Source organism: Rhineura floridana, chromosome 6 (assembly GCF_030035675.1).
Source record: "Rhineura floridana isolate rRhiFlo1 chromosome 6, rRhiFlo1.hap2, whole genome shotgun sequence".
Classification (NCBI taxonomy): Eukaryota; Metazoa; Chordata; class Lepidosauria; order Squamata; family Rhineuridae; genus Rhineura; species Rhineura floridana.
In genome coordinates, this window is record NC_084485.1 from 102,256,697 (window position 1) to 102,269,912 (window position 13,216).

A 13,216-nucleotide genomic window follows, 5' to 3' on the forward strand; every position below is an offset into this window, starting at 1 on the left:
AGGTCCAAGACAGATGTTTTCACACATTCAGGCTGTCATGTGAATAATGCAATGCGTGATCTTGCACAGAACATTCTCTAAATGTAGGACAGAACCCTAAAAGCCATAAACCTCCTTCTCGTTACTGACAACATTGCAACTATGTGAAAAGTTAATCAATTTTAATACAGTTGTGGAACAAAGTAGTTAATGCTGGGGAGGAGGATGAAAATGTATTAAAACTGAGAGTAACATGTAGCCAGTTGCCTTGTTTGCTGTGCCTTTTTCAAGGAATGCTTCTTCTTCTTCCTCCTTTTTGTAAATGGATTTCCCATCCCTTTTTCATTTCTTGGCCCCAAATTCCTACCATACCAATAACAGCTTGAATTTTACCCCCCTGCCATTTACTGCTTCATGTACTTAAATGTCACATTGGTTCTGAAATTAGGTATCCCACTCCCCTCTGCTGGTTTTCTGCTGCTCTGCAGGATCAAACCAGAAATATGCATGATGTGATGCAGCGCAATAACTTGTGGCTATTTTTTTTCTTTTGTAAATTATGTAATACCAAAGGGGTGGCATAATTTTAAGGAAAAGAATTGGAATATGCAGGATATAAAGACCTGAGTGAAAAAGAACAAACAGTAAAAACTAGGGCAATCTTTAATAGTCTAATTTTCTACTGTATTTATGTGATGTGCAGGGAATGGTCTCATCTTACTTATACAGAAATGTGAAGTTTTGAATTTTGCAATGATATTCAGTATTTACATTCTAGATGAACTTTAATCTGGCACATAGCAAATCATCCAGGAACTTCATATTTACTGTGCAGCAATTTCAACATAAGCAGTGTCCTTTCTAGTTCCCCTCTGCTTCATTGGAATATATAAATAAAATTCAATGCTATTACAATTGTTAAATATTTTTATTTTTATTTTATTTTATTAGAAAACTTCAGTCAGTATAGAATATATTCACTAATAGGCAAAAAACCTTGTAGTTTAAGAATGTACCTATAGCCCACAGATATTTCTATCAAACTTTAAAAAGCAGGGAAATTGGGCAGCTATAGTGAATACACCAGGGGAGCAGGAGACCTGACCTCGTGAGATATTGTACCGCCCTACAAATTTGTCAAAATGCAAACACAATTTGGGTTGGTCTTTCACAGTCCAATCCACTTCCTGTGTAGCTTGGAAGAATTTGTCTAGAATTTGATAGCATGTGCCTCTGAGCATATATATGGTGGGGAGGGGGAGGGGAGTAGAAGGAGAGGTTTGATCATTTACATGTTTATTGAGTTCAGTGGGATTTACATGCTTAGGATAGGTAAAACTGAACGGGGGAGGAGGGAGGGATGGCTGGAGTGGGCAGGCATGCTTACTGATTTCAATGGGATTTACTCCTATGTAATCATGGTTAGGATAGGTAAAACTGACCATGGAGGAGGAGCAGGGGGAGGGGAGAGGAGAGGGAAGGAGAAAGCGAGGGAGGGGGAAGGAGGGGATTGGAGGGGGAGGGGCAAAGTAAGGGGCAGGGGAGGGCAGGTTTGATCATTTGCATGCGTATTGAGTTCAATGGTATTTACTCCTGTGCAATCATGCTTAAGATAGGTAAAACTGACCATGGGGAAGGGGAGGGGGATGGGAAAGGGGGGGATTGGAGGGGGGAGGGAGGGAGGGAGGGAAGGGGCAAGAGGGAGGGAATAGGAGGGAGGAGAAGGGAGGGTGGGTTTGACCAGTTGCATACTTTTTGAGTTCAATGGGATTTATTTCTGTGCAATCATGTTTGAAAGTGGAAATGGACTGCCTTCAAGTTGATCCCGACTTAAGGCAACTATATGAATAGGGTTTTCATGGTAAACGGTATTCAGAGTTGGTTTTACCATTGCCTTCCTCTGAGGCTGAGAGGCAGTAACTGGCCCAAGGTCACCCAGTGAGCTTCAGGGCTGCGTGGGGAGTTGAACCCTGGTCTACCAGGTCGTAGTCCAATGCTGAACTAGGGGAGAGGCAGGGAGGGTAGGAGGAGGGGGAGGGGAGGAGATTGGGTGGGTGGACACTGGGCAGAGGGGAAGCCCTTTTCCTTTCCAAAGTTCATTGTGAACAGTATCATTTTTTCAGGGTTTCCCCCAACTTTTTATTCTACAGCAGGCACATGTAGCCTCCCACCCAAATTTAAACCAAAGCTGTCCCTGGCCACATCCACACCAGACCTTTATTTCAGTTTAGACAGTCATAGCTTCTCCCAAAGAATCCTGAGAAGTATAGTTAGTGAAGGGTGCTGAGAGTTGCTAGGAGACGCCCTGTTCCCCTCACAGACCTTCAATCAGAGCAGCTGACTGTTAAACCAGTCTGGCCACTGGACGTCTGTCAGGAGAACAGCAGTCTCCTCTCAGCACCCTTCACAAACTACATTTCCCAGGATTTTCTGAGGGAAGCCATGACTGTTTCACATGATATCAAAATCTGGTGCGGGTGTGGCCCCCTGATTAGGCAAGCCAAGCAGCTGTGTGTCTGGCTTTTAGAACCCTGACAGTTGGTTCTTACTGAGCATGCCTGACATTATTATTCAGTTCAATGCAAACTGTATTAAATTAATTAAAAATCAGCCAGGCATTTTTTAAACTTTTAAACTGTCCAAAAAAGTCCAAAAGGGGTCTGGGTTTTTTCTCTCTCTTTTTAGACTTTGAACTGTCAATTCTTTCTAACTTTTTTGTTTATCACCATGAAAATTGAGAGGGTTGTTAAGCAAGCGTTTCTGAGTTCAGGACTATACGTTTTGTAAGGTTTTGTTTTGAAATGAGGTTATGGGAAGCATCAGAATGGCATGGGGGGTATTTTCAATTTCACATTGCAGAATGTGAAAAATCCATGCTGGCTATAGTACACAGCCACTCTTGTGGCTGTATAATACATACAGTAGGGTCCCGCTTTTCGGCATTCTACTAATACAGTGGTTTTCAATTAGAGTAAGGCCCCACTCATACGGTGCTTGTTCCACTTTTACAGCAGTTTTTGGGCATTGGGCACCATTTTGTTGACAGAGTTCCGCTTTTAGGCGGGTTTCGCTTTTTGGCGGGGGTTTGGAACGTAACCTGCCGTATGAGTGGGGCCCTACTGTATATAGTTCTGTCTGCTCACCTATGGTGCATCAAGTTTATCTGGAGGTATTATTGACAAGATTTTTTGTTGTTTTGGGGGAGCTTTTTGGGAGCATTCAACACTCAAGGTACTTTTTATTATGGCACTCACTGGTATGGAGTGCTGGCACCTCTTTTTTGGCTACCCATGGCAACCATTTTTTGCTGGCACAGCACTTTTATCAAGGCTTAAGTCCTGGTATTTCACTTTTTTTAATAAAAAAAGAAAAGCACTGGCAACACTTCTTCAACCTTCAGGAATAGAAGGGATGGGTGGAAGCCTCAATGCTCAGGTCAAAGTTGATATGCAGTCCTTTGAATCATTCTAAGAAAATTACCAGATAGCTTATAGTCTTATTTAAGTTGCTATTTTAATAATAATAAAGAATATAATGAGAAATGAAGAGAAAGTTCATATATGGAATTGTATTCATCATAACACTAAGGTGAGTATTTAATCAGCGAAAGGATTTCTCCTTGCACAGTGGAATGTTCTCCCCTCTCCTCCCCATGTGTGTCCTCTAAATCTGTTCTCTGAAGCAAATTTGGGAATGGTGTGGGGGCAGAATCTCATTGTGCTGCTGCTGTTGCCCTTCACCAATTGGTTCCAAGACAGCTTACAAATCTAAAATACAATATTAAAATAGTATTAATCCTTGCAACAGTACAAGAATTTAGTTGAATACCACATAAATAATTCTTCCAGTATTAAAAGGTAAATTTTTGCAAGGTCACTTAATGATGTTAGAGGTCAGAACAGCATCCAGTTACCATTCTGATGTCCTGTTAAACAGATAGCAGTATTAACATTGTTTTGCTTCATGTTTCAGGTTGTCCTTCCTTCGCTAGCAAGCCCAGCACACCTACAGGAATAGGTGGAGTATTTCCTCCTATGGGATCACCGCAGAAACCATCTCCCCAGCCAATGGGAGGCAACAGCTGGCAACAGGGCACTGGGTATTCCTGGCCACAATCGCAGACCAAACCCCAACAAAACATGTCACATTCCTCTCCACAGAACAGGCCTAATTATAATGTGAGTTTTTCTGCAGTGCCTGGTGGCCAAAATGACCGTGGAAAAGGATCAGGCAGTTCCGGTAAATTAAATTTTTGATCTCTTGAATCTTCTAAAACAGATGTTATACTATAGTTTTGAAGGCCTAGAGGTGGAGTATTTCCAAGCTGAATATATATTCAGTCAATTATAATACAGGCTATGTGGGCTGAAATTAATCTAGACATTCTAAATCAAAGAGTGGATGCGGACATGGAGCTGCTGCTGAAAATAATAGGTTCAGCAAAATACTGTTCTCAAATATGATGTCATGTTCTGATCTTTCCTGCCAGAGTGGAATGAGGATGGGTAAATCCACAGCATGAAGACACTGTATCCTACCATAAGCACTAGATGCTGTTGGGAAGAGAAGGAGAAATAGACCTACGGCTGCCATATTTGGTGGTGGTCCCATATCTGTCATAATATTTAGCTTCATCCTAAAATGTTTGCAACGAACATCTTAGCAGCAGCATTTTCTGCTTCAACTTAATGGGAGTCAAACTTAACATGTTGTGAGCAAATAATTAGAAGGCATCTAGCTCTTACTTCCCATGCTATTGTATTCACTTTGAATTCCTGGGTGCCTTCAAGCTCCAAATGGACAAGCAAAATGTCTGAAATTTACATGGAGAATCCTGCTTCTCCATGGATGCTTTAGAAAGGGCTACATGTTAAGTGTCAAACTGCGCATTATGTGGGAAACCCACAACTGGAGCCTGTTTTTGGAGTGACCTGCAGCTGTGTGTGAATGTGTGTGTGGGGGAGGGGAGGGCTGTCATCTTGCTCACAACAATGGTGTGGGAAAGAGAATAGTTAATCTCTTTCCTCTCCATGTGGTTTGTGCCAGAGGAAAAATACAGGCATGTCCGTAATACATAGTTTTGGGCACTGTATGGAATAATAACCTTTTGATAAAGTTTTTGGGGTAGTGTGACATTTATATATTTGGAAAATAAGAACACTTCCTTGTAACACTTTGGATTTCTCTTCCCCCTTTTTCTTTGTCATTAAGACACCAAACCCAAAGCGTCTGCTGATTTTGAGGACCTCTTATCTGGCCAAGGCTTTAATGCTCACAAAGACAAAAAGGGACCGAGAACAATAGCAGAAATGAGGAAAGAAGAAATGGCCAAGGAGATGGACCCTGAAAAGTTAAAAGTAAGTGGCATGCTTCAGATTTAATTATCAAATTGCTGAGGACTTTGGCTTGGGAAATAGTTTAATATCTAAAACTTCAGAGGTGTTTTAGGGTGTAAGCATGATATCAAGATCTCCAATAGGACCTAGTCTGGATTTGTGTTTTACATGCCTGTATTTTTTTTCTAGAAAACTTCAGCATCCCCACAAAGGCACTGATGGTACAAATCTGAGAAGGTGGGGATAGGGGTGTAGGTGAGAATTCTCTTTTGACGGTAGGGACTCCCTTATGTCGCAGAAAAATAGTGTGAGAGAAGGATTGGAACAACTCCCTCGCCTTCCTTCTCCTATGCCCAGTGCAGTTGAAAGCTGACATGCATTCTTTCCTTGTGCCTCCTAGGATACATCCCTGGCACTAGAGGACAGCATGCAAACACTAGCCCTTGGCCTGTTTGATCGTGGCAGGGGGGTAGGTGGGGAGCAAGGACTGGACTAGGAAAAAAGTGTAGGCATGCTTTCTTAGACCCCAATTCCTTCCCCTCATCAATTCTCACAGTTAGCCTCTATGGAGGGAAGGGGGTATTTACTTACGCTATAATAAAATCCATGTCCCACTCCAATGGTTCTCCTAAACCTATGCTGCTGCCACCACTCCGTCTCACTAATCCCCTCTGAACCCTTAATTTACTCATAACCTGGTAACTGAGTTCAGATGTGGTACAAAGCCAGTCAGATAAAGATGTTATATTTAACAAAGGTATTTATGTTTATTACAAGATTATTAATCGCACAAGCTTATCTGAAGAGAAAAGCATTACTTGTTCTATGGGGAAGGACCATAACTCAGTGGTAGACCATCTGTTTTGTGTGGAAGGTCCCAGGTTTAACCCCAGCGTCTCCAGGTAGGGCTGGGAGAGAACCCTGCAGGAAATCCTTGACAGCCACTGCCAGTTGAAAGGGTGCTAAAGAGTGCTGGTCACTCAGGAACATGAGAGGAGTAGACCCTCAAATAACCAGCACCTCCAGTTTTGGATGCAAGTGTTAGAAGTTGGCAGATACGCTTTCTAGAACAGTTTGAGCACTTGGCAGACACAAATTAACAGGTGTTTTAGACCTTAATCCACTTGGTGACGCAGAGGCCCCAGCAACCTTGGCCTCCACTTCACCAAGAGTCACTCATTCCTCCCTCCCTCCTTAACAGCCTTTAACACTTAACTATGGAAAAGAGCCAGACAATAACATACAACAAGGATGCTTTTATTGTAATATTGAAGACAAATAGCACATACAAAAGTCACTCACTCTTTTCATCAAAGCTGAATAAAAATATAATTGCAACTCCTGAAGCAGTTTGCCAGTCCTGGTTCACCCAGCAGAACAGTGTGGAGACACAGACATAAGTGGCCCTGAACTTCCTCCGGGGAACTTTTATAATATTCAATAACCATCAAATTTATCAATATTCATCAAGTTTCAAACTGGGTATTATAAACGGATTGGCTACAATTTAAGACCTCCTGAAGTACAACCTCTTGATTTTAATAAAAATCCTCCCCTTCTTCCAGTAAACCCGACCACTAATGATGTGTGTGTTTATTACAAAAGTTCCAGAATGTCTCAACTGGTTTTCACCACAGAACCAGTTGTTACTGCTTTCCTTCCCCCATTGTCTTGTTGTTTTGAATCTCAGAGCTGTTAGAGGTCCGCTGATGTTCTAACTACAAGATGTTCCTCACTTTTTATTCCACTCAGGCATGTCCATTCTGACACTGAACCCCATGTCTTATAAGCTCCAGCCATATAAGATCTATATAATTATAGAGCCAAGTCCCTTCGCTTCACCAACACCCTTATAACTGCCGGGGATGTTTTGTAAGATTGGAATGATTAACTGGAGTCTAAGATCTCGATAGAATAGACAATGTAGTAGCACATGTTCCACCGTTTCTACCACCCCACCACCACAAGGGCATAGTCTCTCATTATAGGGTTTTTTTTATATCTGCCCTCCAGAAGTGCCGAGGGCAAGGTGTTAAACCTGGCCAATGTAAAGGCTCTTTGGAATTTAGGTACAGTCAGAGTGTTTAAGTAAGGGGCAGGTAAGAATGGTCTTGCATTGTATCTAAATTTGGTGACTAACATCAGATGGCCTTGAAAATCAACATCCCGGATCCATTGGAGAATGTTCTCTTTGGCTTTTGCATGTCCCAGATTAAGAATCATGGGCATGGAGAACCCTAGCCTTAGTAATTTGGCATTTATCATCTCTTTCCATTTGGACTGGAATCATCCTGTCTAACTGAAAATTCTAAACCTGCACCCACAACTGACATACGCATACCTTCTATCCTTCTTTTTCACATGGAGAATTCAAACTGACATCTGTCAGTTAAGGCCCCATGCGACAAACTAAGAAAACTTCCCACATCAAATACATTGCAATACAAACATCAGAACACGTTACACAATACCCATTAAAACTTAAGTCAAACAGGATTCCTTCACAGTCTCTTTCCATACCTGAAACACTTAGCCCTGCTTCTCCCAGTAATGGCTTTGATCAAATAGGGGCCTCTAAACCCAGTTTCCTCCCTTCAAAATGGCTGTTTTAGGGATGATGGAGGCTGAGCTCACTAAGGCAAATGAAGGAAGTTCCTACTCTGTTCCTGTGCCCTATGGGTTCCAACTATCACCATACTCAGATAATCATTCATATGTTTTTGTGATAACTACTGGAATTAAATAAATTCTCTTGTAAGCAGCTAGCAGCATTAAAAACTTTATGAAGGACTAAATAGGGTATGTCCCAGTAACTATACAAGTTAATTTGGAAATTTTGTGTGTGTGTGTATGTGTGTGTAGTCACCCAATATATCAGCCTTTCCCAACCTTTGGGTCCCTAGGTGTTCCCAAAATTCCTGATCATTGGCTATGCTGGCTGGGGCTGATGGGAGTTGTAGTCTAGCAACATCTGGGGGACCCAAATGTTGGGGAAAGCTGCATATATATTTTTCTAAGTGTATTCTATATGCATCTTTAGGCCCTTTGACCTATGATTCACCCAGGTTCCAAGCAATATTCTTCTATTATGTGTGTTGTATTGCCTGAGTCTTTATTTCAGCCCTCCAACTGTATGATTCTAATTTGGAGAACAATAGATCAATACTAGCTGACTGTCCACTTCCAGAAGCAATTTTATATATATGTTTCTGGAGATAACCATTTGACATTTCCATTTGATAATATCTCTTCTAGTTTTTGAGATCTGAAGCAAATCAGGGAGAAGCAACATATAAGCTGTTCCAGTCAAATAAGAACACTTGTGTATTCAAACTAGCATAGAGGTTATCTTTCAGTTTGGTTCAGTACTATATCTGTTTTCACAGATCCTTGAATGGATTGAAGGGAAGGAGAGAAACATAAGAGCCTTGTTGTCCACAATGCACACGGTGTTATGGGAAGGAGAAACAAAATGGAAACCTGTGAGCATGGCAGATCTTGTTACTCCGGAGCAAGTAAAGAAAGTTTACCGGAGAGCAGTGCTTGTTGTTCATCCTGATAAAGTAAGTAATGGCTTACTGTAGATTAATCTCCTACCTAATGGATTCCTGCTGGATCCAGTCCTGATTACTTTCACCATTACTAATTTAAAATGATATGCACTGAATAGTCACTATATTATATGGGAACCCTTTGGCATAGCAGTTTGCAAGGGAGAAAGTTGATCATAGCTGGATTTCAAAAATAGTCTGAAAATTCCAATATGGTTCAATCAAGTGAATGAAAAAATAAGACCTTGCATGTTTGCTAATTGTTTCTGATTTGAGTTTCACAACACAGTTTTAAGATAAAAGCTGTGCTTCATAAAATTGATATGCTCAGACCAAGAATAAAAGTCTGATGGGTCAAATAAGAAAAAGCTTTTAACAAGTGAACATGTTTTAGATTGTGTGGATAAAGCTTGAAGTCATGATGAGCAACATTACTTTATTGTTCCTAAGAGCTATATCAATAGGTAACTACTATGTTGACCTAGTAGTAGTTGTAAGCTTATCTGCAGATTACAGTACAAATAATTTACTAGAAATATGTGAATATGTACTAGAAGCAATTAATTGTATGATAAAAACATAGCCAGTTACCCAGGGTAAATACTGCAAAACATATGTGTGCACAGATCAAGCTTATAGCCATTTGCCTTGTTGCTTTGGATAAATAAGAATTGTCTCTAAGCAACTAGGTAAAGAAGCTTTGTAGTAAGTTGGCTCTGTTTCTTTTAGCCCACAAATAACTAATAGGTTGATATGGAGATGTAGGCTAGCAATGATTTGAGGACTAGTAACTATTGTTGGTTTACTCAAGGATTATGCCAACCTTCCAACACACATGCTATTCTACGAGAAGTCAGAAGTGTACATTACACCTACACTCTTAGCCACCTTCTATGTGAACAGTATCATCTTTAAGCAGCTTTTCATATGTTTGTGATGTATCTTGTTTTTTTTCTTCTAGGCTACAGGGCAGCCATATGAACAATATGCAAAGATGATTTTTATGGAGCTCAATGATGCCTGGTCAGAATTTGAAAACCAAGGCCAAAAGCCCTTGTATTAGTGTACTTCTTCAGACATTGCTGTAGACCTGTGCTAGTGCTCATATAGTTCCTTGCCACAAGATTTTCACAGCTGAATTGGTATCTGGCTAGAAATTTGGAAATAATAAGACTAGTCCTAATACTAAAACCTTTATGGAGGCTGCTCCTTGTGTATGCCATGAATTACAGATACAAAGAGAGGAGTTCTAGAGAGTAATCTTATAGTGTTGTTTCAGGTATAAACAGGGTAGGTGAAGATGCATTCTAGAAAATTGGGATTGTTTGTCTTGGAACAAGTGAGGTGAAACTAATGGTCTCTCTCACTATTAACCAAATAGATCCTGTGCCACTAGGGATGTGGCTTAGTCTTGAAAGATTGTATCGAGGACAAACTTTGTCAAAACAAAACAACAATGTTCATACGTGGTTATTTGCTATACACTGAACTATTATGATAATTTGTCCCTTCAGTTATTTCTTGTAGTACATTTTCTGAATCTGACAGCTAGGAAACTGGATTATGTCTTTGGCAACTTACTGCTGCCTTAAGAATAGTACTGTATTTCATGTTTCAGAGAAGCAGATAACTAGACATTCTACACCAACATAGAATTTGGGAAGTGTCTTTACATTATTATTAATTTTTTATGCACGCAGAAGCCAGTTAAAGATAACACCCAAATCACCAGAGCACTAAGGTTGATTGCGGTTCACTAATATAAAAGTAAGGGTGTGAATTAATAGCTTGAAAAAGCTTTTTAAAAATTCCCATTTGAAGAAAATTCTTAAAACCCTGCTTCTAAAACAAAGGTGAATCTTTGCCTTCTTCAGCATTGTGAAGTTACATTCTCAATTCAAATTGTATTATTTAAACCCAATCAAATATCTAAAGTTTTCCCAGAGCATTTATGAACACAAGCTGATACTGCAATGTAGCTTCACCGTCTGAACCTCTGTAGGTAATTGATAAATTCATGTAGTTTTATCAGATCTGAGGTAAGCAAAAAAATTGGAAACGTGCTTACAAAAGTTATATTGGCCCAGTAAGCAATAATGTTATATTCACATGGTGGTATCTATGATGGTAAAAATATGTACTCTCCATCTTCTTACAAAACTGATTTTATATAGCACTTTGAAAAGTTTCTCCTTTTGCAGAGAAACTTGTAATGGCAGTTTCATTTATTGACATTTCCTGAGTGAAATCCAGTCTCTGCCATGCATGGGGTAGATGAATATTATGCAATCTCTTCCCCTCCAAACAGTTGATAATTAAGCCAACTTGCAACAGCCATTTGAAACTGGGTTGTTTACACAGGTCCATCATGTTGATAAATTCTGATGAGACATCTCTCTTGAAAACTAAATATCTGCAGTTCGTTGAATGAATAGTGGCACTTGAGTCCATCACTCATTGGATCCTGTTATATAGCCCATTTCCTGGAGATGTTGCAAGGTAGCTATAAAAGTCACTGCACTGAAGAAAAAAAAAGGTCATCTGTATCTGCTTAGTAGATTGGCAGAGGCTGGGCAGAAAGTTTTCCACATGCAAGGAAAGATTTCTAGGTGACGTGAAAATCTTGGTCATATTGGTGTTTTAAGACAATCTATTTTTCTGTTCTTGTTTTCTTTCTAGTGGGAAACCCTTTTCTGCAGATACAGCATGTCAACCAGCCTACATTTATTTTTATATTAAAAGGGCATCTTTTTGTTGTGTTCATCCATTATTTATTGCCATTTTACTGCCAATGTGAAACAAAACACCAAGCTCTCCTTTTTTATATGTACAAGACATTAAGATGTTTGAACAATTATAACAAACTGGATGTTATTTATTAACATATTATGAAATGTTTTGATCAAGTATGTGCTTGTCTATTAAAAACATTTTGAAATGTGAATCATGTTCCTGTGACTTGTTTTAATACCACATTCACTTCTGTAGATATAGTGTGAATTATGCTTATGAATGGATTCAATTAATGTAGCATCATTTTTTGAAATTACAAAAATGACATTAGCTTTGTACATCAAACATTGTTTTTAAAAAGCCCTGGATAACTCAAATTTTAACAAAATAAAATATACCATTTAAACTTCATCTAGTTCAGTAAAAAGAAACCTTACTCAACTTAAAAACCACCTCTAACTGCAGTGTTTTTATGGTGCGTGAAAGTGAGACCTGCTATATATCAAAACTACTGAACTCAAAACTTTTTTCTTTTCTTTTTTGTTATACCTGGTAATTACAGAACTTATCAATGTTCAGGTTTACTGTTTTGACTAAAAACCCTATTGTAATTTTTTTTTTGTAAATAGACAGTATATTCAACGAACTGACTGGTCAAAAACATTTGTATATATTAAAAATCTCAAAGAATTCAGTCCACTTTAGTTGTATTTTATCCTTTGCACAGAGAGAGAAGTCCTCAAGGATGACATTACAGAGTATGTTGATGATATTGAGGCTGCAGACTTGAAGTAAAAGACACTACTTACAAGGGTGTGAGTCCACTGAATTCTGTGGGAAGGGCCCTAAGAAGTGGTATTCAGACAAGGCTAACACTAACATTTAAGTAATGGAAACCCCTGCCTGTTGCACTATCAGAGATTAAAAACAGCCACATAGCTATATTCTAAATGTGGAAGACTACTTCTAAATATCAAAGGGAGGAAGAAGCGTGGGGGAAGAAGACAAAGTATTTCCATTTCTGGTAACTCAATCTACACAAATCCATATATGCGTGACTTTCTCAAGCAAAAAAGCAGCATATCCACCAAACACACTGTTCTTAAAGTAATAGTATGTGCATATGAACATTTTGGCACTTGTCGAGTTCATGGGGACTCAACAGAAAAGTAATAAGATGATTTATTAATAGGGCCAGACTAATACATGTCTACTGTGAAAGAAGGCCTATTGACTTCAATTTGACTTAACTCTAGGTAATGTGTATAGGATTGCAGCCTAAATTAAATAGAAGTTTTAAGTTTTTAAGATGGAGAAGCTGGTAACAGCTCCGTAACCAGGCTTCCTTGTTAAGTGAGGCAGCCAGATTTCTAGGTGGGGCATTTGGGGGGACAGACGCATAGTGCTTGCCAGTTCCTCCCCCAATGCAGAGGATGTGAGGGCCACGCCAGGGGAAGGGAAAATTTAGGGAAGGGCAAAGATAAAATAAATACTATAGGATGTGTTAACTCCTCTTTGACAGTCCCTTGTTCTAGTCTTGTTCCTGGCCTTTAGATTTTCCTTTCTGTTGGACAATCAAGGGAAAGCTTTTTAATTGGCTCCTGTATAAAGGACTAA

The 13,216-nt window shown here is 39.5% G+C and overlaps 1 protein-coding gene and 1 long non-coding RNA gene across 9 annotated transcripts in view; one reads left to right on the top strand and one right to left on the bottom strand.

The window, feature by feature from the left end:
* DNAJC6 (DnaJ heat shock protein family (Hsp40) member C6) overlaps positions 1-12,148 on the top strand; it is a 96,272-nt gene extending 84,124 nt beyond the window's left edge. For 6 of the 7 annotated variants that reach the window (XM_061633345.1, XM_061633344.1, XM_061633341.1 and 3 more), the window contains 4 exons: positions 3,952-4,218; positions 5,191-5,336; positions 8,702-8,878; positions 9,828-12,148. In XM_061633345.1, coding sequence (XP_061489329.1) covers positions 3,952-4,218; positions 5,191-5,336; positions 8,702-8,878; positions 9,828-9,929 — 692 coding nt within the window. In that variant the 3' untranslated portion in view covers positions 9,930-12,148. The remainder of the gene's footprint in view (positions 1-3,951; positions 4,219-5,190; positions 5,337-8,701; positions 8,879-9,827) is intronic. The other variant, XM_061633342.1, reaches the window with a different exon arrangement.
* The window catches only part of LOC133387789 (uncharacterized), a 34,976-nt gene that overhangs the window by 18,616 nt on the left and 3,144 nt on the right, over positions 1-13,216 (bottom strand). The gene's annotated exons all lie outside the window — the stretch shown is intronic.